The sequence below is a fragment of the Etheostoma spectabile genome, chromosome 12 (genome assembly GCF_008692095.1).
Source record: "Etheostoma spectabile isolate EspeVRDwgs_2016 chromosome 12, UIUC_Espe_1.0, whole genome shotgun sequence".
Taxonomy (NCBI): Eukaryota; Metazoa; Chordata; class Actinopteri; order Perciformes; family Percidae; genus Etheostoma; species Etheostoma spectabile.
The window spans coordinates 13,679,856-13,693,740 of record NC_045744.1 but is presented as its reverse complement, the minus strand read 5'-3'; the positions used below and the strand labels follow the sequence as shown (position 1 = coordinate 13,693,740).

At 39.2% G+C, this 13,885-nt stretch overlaps 1 protein-coding gene across 4 annotated transcripts in view; it reads left to right on the top strand.

Annotated features, from left to right (window-relative positions):
• LOC116698497 (netrin-G1) overlaps positions 1 to 12,788 on the top strand; it is a 63,708-nt gene extending 50,920 nt beyond the window's left edge. For 3 of the 4 annotated variants that reach the window (XM_032530438.1, XM_032530439.1, XM_032530437.1), the window contains exons 5-7: positions 4,165 to 4,191; positions 5,185 to 5,229; positions 10,065 to 12,788. In XM_032530438.1, the coding sequence (XP_032386329.1) occupies positions 4,165 to 4,191; positions 5,185 to 5,229; positions 10,065 to 10,300 (308 nt within the window). In that variant the 3' untranslated portion in view covers positions 10,301 to 12,788. The remainder of the gene's footprint in view (positions 1 to 4,164; positions 4,192 to 5,184; positions 5,230 to 10,064) is intronic. The other variant, XM_032530440.1, reaches the window with a different exon arrangement.
• Positions 12,789 to 13,885: the final 1,097 nt, after the last annotated feature.

The window sequence follows — 13,885 nt, the reverse complement described above, 5'->3', positions numbered from 1 at the left end:
TGTCAGTGTGGGCATTTTAGGCCTTTATTTATATAGGACGGCTGAAGACATGAAAGGGTAGAGAGAAGGGAATGACATGCATCAAAGGGCAACAGGTCAGAGTCAAACCCGGGCCCACTGCGTCGAGGAGTAAACTTCTATGGGCGCCTGCTCTACCAACTGAGCTATCTGGGCACCCGAGTGTGTCAGTAATGTATGTATGTGTGTGTAAGGCTTAGTCTCTGACCAAACTCACACTCACCACTCCACTTCTTTCAGTCATTTCCCTTTAGTTTCTCTCCTTTTTCCTTTTGTCTTTGTACTTTACTGAAGCAGATTCATAAAGCTCTGGGATAAGTGTAATCATTTTTGCTTTGTGAATGTGCGTATAATTGTGTCTTTACGTTGATTGTTTATGAAATTATAAACTGTTCCGTGTAACGAAACATCTGCCGTGTCCAGTTATGGCAAGTGCCATTTTTGCTGATCAATAGTTTTTGGGGCTCCGTCGTCTGTACTTTACGTACGTGTACATGTACCGTAGATATGCCAACTTCAACACCCCCTGAAAGCATCTTTCTTTTTCTTTTTTGTTATATTGCTGCAAATCAGCCACCACCAACTCAGAGTGCTTGTTTCTGGTGGACACACAAAAATTCTGTCTTGTGACTGGTATTACGCCAGTCCCATGTCACTTGTTGCGTGTTTACATGAGTTTGGGGACCGAAATTCTGGGATTCCTCCTGGTGAAAGAGCTAGTAGTGTGTGTGTGAGTGCCGGTCAGTCAGGTAGTGTGAAAACAACACAGCAAGTTGTGTTGTGTGAAAAGTACAGCCACTTTCACACCTAGGGTCCTTCCCCCACCCCTCCCCATATGGGAACAGCTGTTATTGCGTGACTAAAGTTCCATGGTTAGGTCACATAATGCTAACCAAGCCATCTCTGTGACAAGTAAGCAACATCCATCTGCTCAAGAAGACAGTAAGGTACAGTTGAAAGCTCCTCAAAAGGCTTGCAAGCGGACATTGACCTAAGAATATTTTTTACTAGTTTTAGTATTCTAAACATAACCTAATCTTGACCCATAGTGGTGGCCAATCAGAAAACTCCTTTTAAAAAGTCTTTTTTAGAACAGTTACATTGGTGGGCTATTTTGTTTTATTGTTTAGATAGGCACACTTGTTGAGCATGTTAGGTTTGTTTTATTGGGATTTTATAACTGATCATTCATGATGAAGTCATGATGTGTTTCATTCATTCATTATTAAGTAAACATACTTCTGTCCAATACTTTAACAATGAATTTAGTATTCCTACCTCAACTCCATGTGAACCAATGCTGGATATTTTCTTGCCTGTTCACATGGTATCTCAGAGGCAGAAGGTGCTCTTTTGCATTATCCCCATTATAATCTTGGATGGGAGTTGAGTCACATTCATCAAATCCCATGCCTGAGGCAGGGGGCTCATTGCCTCGATAAATCTAATACAGCCACACAGGGATGTGTGGTCGACGGCCTGGCGAGGCCAGATGGTGGAAGATCTAGCCCTCTGGTCCTCCATTCACACTGATTCAGCCTTGCAGTCAGAAACTAGCATGACAGCAGTCTGCTGGGATTGACAGCAGGTTTTTCAGATGCTTAGTTTGATTGTCTGACTTAAATTCTCAGATATTGTGCTCTGATTAGATTTGTACAGAGATGTGCTATTGCTATTGAGCTACTGATTTGGTGTGAGTACATCTGTGCAGTAACAGTGCTTTTGATTGCTCTTCTTTGGGCTATTTGTTGATGATGAATTGAAGGATTACACAGTCATTTGTGTAAGTCTTATTTGTGTTATGAGTCTTTGTTGCATGCACACGCAAGACATTTGATTGTGAGTGGGAGTTCGTTTTTTGGAACGTCTGTGGACTCTAAGGAGATATTGCTGGATTTACCCCTGCACCTCTTCTGTGTTATGAGTCTCCCTGCAATGTGGTGCTCATTGTCAGATTGACAGGCCGTTATTAAAAAATCCAACACTTGGCCGCATCTGCACTGAACTGATGAAACCAAGTTCTTGTTATATCAAAAGCAATATTAGCACTTGTTTGGCAGTGGCATAACATGCAATAATGTAGCACATGGAAGTGACGTAAACGTATTGGTCCCTAGGTGTTGAATGAATACTCTTTTGTCTTGAATTATTCTTATTTCTCTCATAAGTATAGCCCAGGTCATATAACATGCCTTAATACTGTACATGATGTGACGCTCATATTTCCAATGAGGATTTTAAATATACAGACCTCGTATCAAGACAAATATGCTGAACGTACAAAGCGTAATTATGGTTTAATAGCTTTCATCTGTCATCAAGTCTTCCTCTTTAATTATAGAAGTCATTTATCTTGCAGGTAGGAACAAGGCGAGGTCTATTACATATTCAAATCCCTGCATGTGCAGATATATGAACATACGTGACCCTTCATCCAATAAATTAAAGCCTGAAATGGAGCCCTGCATTGCTCTGTGCCATAGCTGTCAGCAGCAGAGAGGGACTGAGAGTGATTCAAATCCAATACTTCCCTAAAATAAGGAGAAAAGTAAGTTGTTAGTTGCCTGCAGTGCAGAAGAGGAATTACTTTGAGAATTATGTTGACAGTCCACTTTGCAGAGCGTGTCAACTCATCTTGTGTTCCAAAGCAGGTTCACAGGTTAAGTGGGGTTGGGGCTGAGAGTTTGATCAGACTGTAGAATGTACTTTGGCTTCAAAGGGCAATATTGCTAGCCCTCCATTTTGCACACAGAACAACTACTGGGTAGGAGTTGCGGCTTGTTGCTTTTTGGCAAATTGGAGCATAAAATCTGTACTTTCCCTGCTGCTGCAATGTTGTGCACTTCCCAGCACTTGTTGTGACAGCTCCAAACTGGTAATGAAGTGAGGAATGGGGTGCAAACAAATGTGAAAAACCCACTGAAACATAATCACAGAAGAATAAATTGCTAGGACAAAAAATTATCAGAAATTACACTAATTGTGGGGTAGAAATTCTCCCGCTGATTACACAAAGAGGGTGAATCCACAGCTAGATACTGACAACACAAATTTCAGATAAAGGCTGCAACAGGGTTGCCAAAGTCAGCTCCAGCTCACAGACAAGCCGAGTTTTACTCTCTGTTTCAGTTTTTGTTTGTCTTAGTCTTTGTCTTTGTCTTTATGATCAATCATAGGTATGTTTGAAAGCATTTTTCTTATTATTTGGTTTCTTTGATTGGCAACCATTTTGACAATCGGACATTACAATAAACTATGAATTATTTGAAGATGATGTTTGACTGGTTTGATTCAGAGATTTGAGAGATTCAACAATGATAGAAAAAAACTTACCTTTCAAGGCAAATAGTAGATAAGGAAAGCAGACTGTCGACAACATGTTATTTGAAACATAAATTAAAACGCTGATGAAAATACTTTTTTCTGTTTATGTTTTTAAAGTTTTGATTCTGTTGACATTTTGTCATTGGCAGACCTGTTATTATCATCAGAAGTAGGCGGGTGTTGGCCTATGCGGTGGCTAGGTTCTCTGCAGAGCCATGGCCGCTGTTAATCAGTGGACACAGTGGAGACCAACTTGAAAGTGCTGATGTGGTTGGAATTATTCAAGGCAAACAATCATGTTTTCTCTTGCAGTTTCATGAGTAAAGTTTCAAGAGTAAATTGGAAACTGTATTTCCTTGAAAAGCGCTCTCATCCTTTGTACAAGCAGCAAGTACTAATAAACTGAGGATGTTTATCTTTATTGTGGCGGTGACCTCCTCTTATAGCTATAGTAATTATGATGGAAACAAAGCAGGAAGTAAGATGACAAAGTAATAGAAAACTCCACATAAGAAGGAAAGTTGGGGTGGTGGATGGTTCAAACAAACACATGACTTTCACCCACGAGAGCTGTGTTTGTGTCCTGTTTGAGAATGTATTGATTTTAACCCAAACCACAATCTCTTTCTAAACCTGACCATAGTACTTTTTGTGACTAAACCTAACCAAACTGGAACCACTTCACAACTTTAAAAATGTGTTTAAAACCCTAACTTTTGGGATGAGGACGGAAAATGCTCTTATGTGGTTGTGTGGTAACTTGTTGGTAAAATGACATGAGTCCATGCTTTTATGAAAACATTGTCTTTGCTCTTTCCACAGGTATCCCCAGTAATCACGGACCAGTGCGTAAGTTGATCAACCCTTTTAAATTGGCATGCTGACTAACTGATTCTTCCCTCAGTGTTAACAAACTCTCGTCTGACACTGCCGTTAAAACAAGTACAATTTTCTCATCCCATTGTAAAAATGTATATCTTTTTGTAAGGGCTATGTTTTATTACAAACCATATATACTTCACAATCCTGCAAACAGTTTTGAAAACCATGCTGTCTTGTTTCATAATTTGGAAATGTTGTTTTGCCTTTCTTGGAAATAATTGGAAACCAATGGCTTATTTTCATGTTGCACAGAAATGAATGTAATGCACCAATTAAAAACAATGGAAGCCGGACATGTCTTTGTTATGTTCCCAGGCATCCATTGTCATGAGGTAGGAAATACCTACTGCAAAATGGTCTCTAGTACAATTACTGTTAAGTTTGTAGATAAGCTAAAACTTGTAAAAACACTAGTATGGTTTAAAATTAAATAATTTGCTAGTTCATAAAATATTGTAGGAGTCCTGCATGTTTGAGCCATTGCATCAGCAGGCACTATTGAGAATCATCATATCCCTTCCAAACTAGAATATTTGTTCTAAGCACACAGACAGATATTTGCCCAAAGCCAAAGAATAGAAAAACATTTTTTATGAAGACATGGCTCCCACCATGCATCCTTAAGCATGTTGATGCCTGAAGGTGACTCCTCATACTGGATAACAAAAGCAGCTTCCATATGTACATGTATCTGCCAACGTCTTGTGGAAGATTCACTCATTAAACTGCATGCACACTATTCTACATCAGTCCATTATTATTATTATTATTATTATTATTATTATAACTCCAAAACACTAATAGTTCTGAGGCATATCAGCCCAGATAAGTCCCAGATTATTGTAAAAATGTTTTTATTAAAAAAAAAAACCTGTGCATGTTGTCCCTGTGCTTTAACTACATAACTAATAATTATAAGACAACTCAGAGTAATATATAACCTTTCCCATTTTTACACAGATCGAGCAAATGCTTCATCTCTTGGTGTTGCAAATCGTAACCAAGGTAGGCTTATAGGCTTTGTAACTTCAGCATGACATTAACAAAACCTAGAAAGAACTGATTGTTAATTGATTGGCAAATTGAAAAAAGTGTAATGTAGAATATGCAAATAGAGGTATGCAGTAGGTTGTTTTCCCAAAGCCCAGATACTTCCATCCTGCATGCATAAAAAAAACACGCTGGTCCTTACAAGACAGACCCTTTGTTGTGAGAACACTGTAGGGAATGGAGCACATGTCTCATGATCACCGAGTCCACAGCCTCCTAACCCATTTGATCATGCCCTCTTTTAAATTACCCAGAATGCTCTCTGGGGGTGCACTCTTTCGGCCATATTGACAAGGAAAAAAGGAATGAGGAGAATGAGATCGAAGGAAATAAGAGGGGGGGTTATGTAGATCTCCAGCTGTCTCCAGATAATCCTCAGGCCCAGATATCCTGTGTAGTGAGTGTTAAGTTGCATCTGCACCTCTGCTCTCCCAGTCAGAAGAGAAAATAAATTGAAAGAGGACTTTCAGGATTTCCACGATCAAGAGAATGATTTCCCTTCTCTTTTTGGACCCACAAAGCTGCAAACAAGTTGCTTGCAAACAATGTTCTCAATGCTCAATGAGGTCATGTGTAGAGCCCCTGGTGATACTAGTGGTGGTGATAATAGTTTTATGTTGTGTCGAGCCTTCCTACTGTTTTAAAAATAGTGATTTTGATGTGATCATAGTAGTACCCTTAGCACTCTCATTTAAAAGCCCATTTGACCGAAAACAAGAATACAGTAAATCTTAAAATTGGCATTTATTTTTTTGGTTAGCAATACATAGCCTGTTATTTCCTAACATATACCTACACTCTCGGTCTCTGCTGATTATGAATTATTGAGATTTCTCTTGGCACAACTACCAGAAGACTTACAACTTTCAGACAGGTTGCTCACGTCACGCCTACGTTGGCAAGCTCAGTTCTCCAGAAACGTGCTTCTAATTTCCTTCGCTGGTCTCCGTCCAGAGCAGTGGGATCTGTTGGTCCATTTTTTTTAACTCTCTATGAGCAGATCAAACAGCAGAGCAGCATTGCACAAAAAATGGCAAAGCGTGAGTGCAGCTTCACAGTTGAACTGCAAACGATTTTTCCACATACCATCCCGGTTGGGACAAGTAGGAGGCGGAGTGCACCATGTGCAAAGCTGGCACATATGTTTCAATGTCTGATAAATAAGCTGGAGATCTCAAAGCTCACATGGAAACCGAAAATTTAAAAAAGCTATACGAGGTGAGAGTTCTTCCGCAAAGTTGACTGAGTTATTTAATAGACCTGGGAAAACTGGGAGGATGCTGTAAATGCTGCGGAAAGTGCAATGGCATTTCATACTGTGAAACACCACAACAGCTATACGTCCATGGATTGCACCAGTACCTTTCATTTCTAGACTCTGACATAAAAGGTTTAGTAGTGCTCGCACTAAGACCGAAGCCATTGTCAATGGTGTTGTGGTGCCCCATTCTTTTGAATTTGCTCATAAAGCACTCAAAGAAATACATTGGGCTACAGTGGTGTTTCTACAGACAGGGATAATCACAGAGTAGGGAAAATTTTCCCAATCATAATCCAGTATTTTGACTGGAAGAAGGGTGGTGTGCAAACAAAATTGATTGAGGTTAAAGACACACCTAATGAGACAGCACAATCCATTGCAAAATATCTCATTAAGACACTGGCAAAAAAAACATTTTGTCTGAAAAATGTATTGCATTTACAGGCGATAATTGCAACACACATTTTTGGATATTTATCTTATAACATTGAAAAGGTTTTAAGAAATATTTAGTTGAAGCTGGATTTTGAAGCTGACACAGAAGAGGTCATATTAAGAATATTATGTCAAATTTATTTGAAAGGGGGCTTTTATTTTGTTACAAGTTGTTACAGATTTTATTTTATTACATAAGTTATTTTTGTACCATTGAGGCATAATAAAGCATGTTCATTAACCTCTGAGAAGCCTGTCTGAATTTGTGTCTTGAGGCCGGGCCGAGTGTCCTCTACTACTACTACTGCCACAAAGTAATATTCAAATGGTTGTCGTATACAATTTCACAAAAAGTTGTTTTTTATAAACTTCAGTCGCAGAGTATCTGAGGACATCAAGAGTTCACTGAGATGAGAGGATTAGAGAACTGCCTGAGTATGTTTAGGATATAAATAGACTGCCAGATTCTCTGAAGAAAGTCACGATAGAAGGAACAATATATCCAGTATTTCAGTGTCATAGTAGATTAACTGTGTCCTAATTGACAAAACAATCCAATCAGCTGTGTGTTACAGAATGTGGTACAGTACGACAAGACAAAAGCATATTTAGAAAACACACCATTCAATTGCATCATGCCTCCAGTCACACACGGTAATGTGACATTGAATTCAGCTTTTTTTTTTTCCTCTTTATCACCCCCACACTCTGCTTAATGATGAATCATGCACAAATTGAAGAAGCTTTGTACTGGAATTGTACCCCGTACAATTTCATAACAATGACAAATAAAAAACAGTTTTCATGAGATAATAACATTTAATATTTCATATCTCTATTTGATAGTTTACATTTTATTATTTTGAATTAGTTATATTAAAGATTACTATGCATGTGTAAATGCACATTGTTGAGCAAAGTCCAAAATATAGCCTACAATCTCAGTTGTTTAACGTGTTGTTTCAACACACACACAAACTGTTACCGACCTGTTCATCACTATAATAGATATTAACTGAAAATAACAACTTTTGATTTTTTCCCCACATACCCTCTTCCTATGTTAGATTTTTTTTTAAACAACACAGAATAGTTGACTTGTTTTTCTCTGAATTTTGTCATGACAGAAGGGCCCTGTTGCTCCACAAAGACACCGTAAGCTTAAGCCTCGGCATCAGAAAACTAATTGGGCTACAGATGCTTTTAGAAAGACAATGGTCCTAAGGGTCTGCTGAAAGACGCAGAGATTATCCTTCGGCCACAGGAAACAAAGTTAATGTGTAGACTAGACAATGGAGACTCAGCTGATCCCACGGTAATTTTAACCAAAACACACAGAGCAGGTGTTTTCCATTAGCTGTAAAATGAGCTGCTTTGACATGACTGATTAGGTTGTAGCCAGAAGGCCATTAATGCTTGAACCCACTGAGGACAGGACAGCACTCCATAATTCTTTTCATGCATGCAAAGTTCAAGACACAAAGTTCAAGACATAAGTAAGCAAAGTTCAAGACACTTTTACACCAGTAAGGTGTTAGTTGGGTATGAGTGGATTGATGAGTGGGACTGTCAGACTTGAAGAAAGACTGTCAGAGTCATATTTCAGCTGGGCTTAAGTTTATTTTGCATGCAGTGATGTGGGGCAGTTTTTGGTTAGGGTTAGGCTTGGTTATGAATATTACAATTAAACTATGGTCAAACCTGCAACAAAAAAGTGAAAACAAGCTGTTAACACAATGCTGACATATCATAACACTTTAAGTTGATATTGCTAACTAGTTATTAAACAGTTGTTTACTGTATTTACAAATCCAGCAGACACAAATCAAGGTTGGCATTTATTTGGTGTTCAATACTCACTCTTCTTTTAGCTCCGTGTTTGGTCTCCACCAACTTCTGAGGGAAATGTTTGTCTTGTTTTTTGAGTGCTTTTTGCTAAAAAAACAGTTAAAAAAAAAGAAATACAGCCTTAAAAAAAAAAGCCTGCCGCTGCCGAAAACGCCATGAGAGCGGTAAAAGTGAACCAAAACAGAAAAGTTGCAGCCCAGAAAACCAAAACAATAAGCTGCAAAGTCACAAAAATGTCTATAGAGCTGAGGGTACAATAGAGTTCATCATACATATAAAACATAAAACAGCAGTGGGGTCTGTGTGACGGGGATGGGAATACTATTAAGTTTAATGCAATACGTATGCCATTCTAATCAGTTTTGGCAGTAGCAATTGCTATTTGTTGAGTTTATTTGGATGCATGAGCCACATTACAGAAATCCAAAAATGTGATTTCTATTTATGCAAGGAGAGATATCCAATTACACTGAAATCGCTTGGCAAATATTACCTCTTCCAAGATTTCACTTCTGCCAGCAGAGAGGCTTCCTAGGATAATTCCTTCTTGAGTTTTTGTCTACAATTGTGAATATTAGCTTACGTAGTCCTAATCAATCTATATCAAAACAAAGAAATGTTTAGTGGCCACTAGAACAATGCAGTCCTGGATGTTACATTATTTTCCTTTTACTGGTTTGTATTGTTTGTTGTAACGTTAACCGCAGGCAGAGAAGAAAATAACAGCAATTGCTGAATCACTAGAAATGCTTATTTGCATTTCAAAGGTAGTCGTGGTGCAGGTGGAGCCAGGTATCCATCCCGTGTCTTCTGCTCTTTCTGTTTGTTGAGTGTCATTGTGCCAGAGGGAGGCAAAATTTAATTCTCCCTGTCCTGCTCAGGGGGGCTGTTTCACATACTCTGGCGTCCTTTGATTCACTAATAATTAATTTCACCTCATCACTGCCATGGTTTCTTTGGTCTTTTGTTTTGCCAGGATTACTTGCTCTAAAGTTCCTTTGGTGCAGTATGTGCCCTGGTTTTCTGTCTCCTCTTTCTCCACCACACTTCTCCACAAAAGTCCTTGGCTTCACCCTCCCTAATGTGTCAGCTGTTCTCTAAGGACACAGAGTGATACAGACAGGACAAGAAGAGGCAGCTTGTGCCCTGTGAACTTGCCTGTTGATGTTCTGTGCCGCCCTATCACTGAGTGATCTATTAATCACCCCTTCCTGTCTCCCCTGCCCTTTTTGCTTTGTCTCCGCAGCTCGGGTGTGTGACAACGCGATGCTGCGCTGTCAGAACGGTGGCACTTGCCACCACCATCAGCGGTGCCATTGTTCCCCTGGCTTCACCGGCGTCCTGTGCGAGAGAGCTCGCTGCCAGGGCCCCGAGGAGTGTGATGACCAATTATCTGGACGGGCCTCCTTCCATCATCCCCCCATCAGCCAGCTCGCTTTCACCCTTGTAGTACTCCTGCTATTGATAGTTTCCCTTTGCTGAGAGACCTGAACTGCCTCCCATCCTCAAACAAAACCCTAAGTACACATGTGTTGAGACGGAACTCTCAACCTTAAGGAAATCAAGGACAAAAGCTGTGACAATGTGCTCAGCATACAATACAAGCAACTCTTTTGTATATCAAAGGCCACAGTGGTGAGTGACAGTGTTGTTGCAGCAGGTTGTGCACTGATCTTATACTGAATGCTAGATGGATTTGTGAAAGGTTTGTTGGAGTCACTATTGTCTTATACTGTCACAGAGGAAGGGGTTGGAGCCCTCACTTTGTGATTATGTCTTTGGCTGAAACTTCATTAAAGGCAGACTGGAGACTCAGATAGAGCTACCCACACTGAGAGACTGTACTGTACAAAACTAGACACATGATTTATATCATCTGAAGTTATTAAAAATGATTATGTGGATGGGGACATCTTAAAACACCTTGCCTCACTGCCTCTTTCCTTACTTGCTACCTTCTTCATCTCCTTTCCTAACTCTTCCCTTTTTCCTTCACCTTCTCCTCCCTGCGCTTTGTTGACTCTGGTGATTTTAATTTGCTGAAGGTTGTCTGCTGTTTTGCCCGTCTGTTGTATTATTATCATCAAGCCCTTTGACAAGTACCAATGTAGTACTCCTAGTATTTCCTTTAACCTACTTTTTCAGAGGCTTTCTAGTCATGCTTAAGCTCACCTGTTTGTGGGGAAAAAGGTTGTAACATACTGTAACTGTATTTAATTTTTGTATAAAACAGATATTTTCATGACTACGCAAAACAAAAAGATGTATTTCTTGTTTTCTATTGCTGCCAACCTGTCCTAGATATGGACTATGAGTGCGCAGAGTTTGGTTGTATTATTGTTTGTATGTGGCACATGGTTCTCTTTATTTGAGAGCTGCTGTCAAAACTATGTTTACATGCACACAATACACTTCCACCAAAGGGAAAAAGAAAAAAACATGTCTTTGTCTTGTTGTTAAACAGTAGTAATCTTATTAGTAGTAACATAACATTTGAGACATGTGTAGAATAAAACAGTGTATTGATTGTAGATAGGTACAAGCCAATGACAATAGCTGAATGTCATTTTAAAGGATTTTTTAAAGCTATCAATGCCAATCGTTGACCTATTTACTGAAGCAACAGTTGCTAGTAGGAATATATCAACAATCAAGAACAAATGAATTTCTAGTTCTATAACTTTCCAGTTTGTTGTAACCATCCTCGTTGTGCTCATGAAACATCAAATATCTCAAGCCAAAATGTCATCTGCTATGTGTAAATTTAACAAGAAGACTGTGCATGGCAGTCACAGAGGTTGTCCCTCTCAAATCTGTAATCAAATTTTAATCCTTGAATCAAATGGAAGGGGATGAAGGTTTTCTGAACTGGTACGGTTAAGAGCCTGCATCCTGCTGCGGGAGCCTCCGAGAAGCGACACACTACGGAAATGAGCTTTAATTCATGGAGGGTCAATGAATAGAAATGAAGTCGCATCCCACTGGGTGACATACTGAGCACTGAGACCAATTTCATTTGAGAGATTAATTTCTTTACCGAGGTCGTTATGAAACACCTAATTGTGTTTGAGTCTACTGTAAGTGCCTCTCATTAAATGACACTGTCGATGAAAAGAGTTGCAAATGCATTTTTTGACAGATAAAGCAACTTTTGGAAACTAAAATGAGGTACTTTAGATGGGTTAATACAGTGCATAATTGGAAAAGAATAGATGGTATTTATTTACCAGAGCAATTATGACATTTTTGGAAGAAGAAAGGTCATGGTCATCCAAAAACAAGAATCAATTATGCCGATGCATGAAATCAAAGAAAGAAAATCATCCTTAAAGAATTGACCATTTGCAAAACATCTCCCCAAAACAGTGATTGTTCAATCATAGGTTAGCAACGGTAACTAATAGGCACTGTCAGGTGTTTTTAATTTCTCCACATGTTGAAGTGGTGAGCAATGGGCTGTATTAAGAGTGATTTAGCCTTTCCAAACCAAAAATACAAGAGTAAAAGTCAAAGAAATGGGTTAAACATTGTGTTTTTCTGCTCTAACCTAAGCTGCAAACATTAGCATGTCCGGCTAGCATTGCTCCAAAGCCAAAAAGACTTTGTGGGGATACATATTGCATTTAAAAGGAAAGCAAAAGATATGTTTACAATAACACATTCACTATGTGGAAGCCAGTCCCAAATACTATATCAGAGTATGGGCTTATGGGCCTCTGTCCTGTTCTTTGCCTCCACCACCCCAGCCTCCACCTTCCTAGTTTAGAGTCCTAACATGACCTAAAGGTTAAATGATTTCCAATGTCTTTTTTTGGGCCCACTCTTGTACACCAATTGGGGTTTTCTGAATTGTGCTCCCTGTTTTAGTTTAGCATGCTGCTTGGCTAATCCAGCGAGCATTATTAAGAGCAGAGACATTAGCGCAAAGCATAACTGTTTCTCCATTTGTTGTAATAAATGGTTAAATCTATGACGATAGTGTTCCTGACTGAACAATTGTTTCAAGGATTACCAACAATTACAATGGTAAATCTTTCTTGGTTATTATGTAAACTGCATACGTGCCAGAGCAGGAAACTTGATAGCCTTAACAGTAACAAAGGGGGGCAAGGAATTTGTGAAAGGTCAATTGCTTTTTTAAGCTTGTAGATGTGACTAAAACTGACAAATAACTATGTTCTTACCCCAAATACAGTAACAACATATACAAACCATTACACATAGGCTATATTGCCACCCATGATTTCATAGTTTTGTTCAAGGTTCCTGTCTCTGAACTGGCTTTGCAGAATGTGTAGTGGCACTCTTAAGACGGTTTGTGGTGACATTTGGAGGAAAGGGAGTTTTAGAGCTGTGGTGTGTGTGTGTGTGTGTGTGTGTGTGTGTGTGTGTGTGTGTGTGTGTGTGTGTGTGTGTGTGTGTGTGCGTGTGTGTGTGCGTGTGTGCGTGCGTAAGACAATTACCTTAATGACATGTTAGTGCAATAAAGTTGGTGTTTTATGACACTTGCTCCTGGCTTTGGGCTGTATTTAGCTATTGGCACAAACAAGTTTTAAGGTTAAACCCAAGTGTCTTGCAATTAAAAGCAGATTATGGCAAAAAAGATTGATTGAACAACCATTTCTTTGCTTCTAGAGCAAGTTCAACACATTGCCAACATAGGCATTCTTAGCCATGGAGGGAAAATGAGAGTTGTAATTCTTCTACATAGCCCACTTACTGCGCTGGAGTATCGGCATGAAGGTATTTAAAGCAATCCATTCTTTTACACCAGATTAAGAGACTGCTATTAAGAGTTGTGTCAACTCCAACTTGCTTTTGAACACAGTGTGCATGCATATGTCTTCTAATACTTTCATAAATAGCTTAATAAAAATGCTGATATTCAAACCTGGCAGCCTTGAAACATTTTATGTTAATGATTTTTGGTACAATTTGGTGTAGCATGAGTTTTTTTCCAGGGGCCAGAATTTAGTGCACATAAAAAGACCTGAGGATTTAGTTACGTTCCCCACTGTTCTTTGTCACAGCAACACCTTGTCCTTCCTTCTTTCACTTCTAAGACTC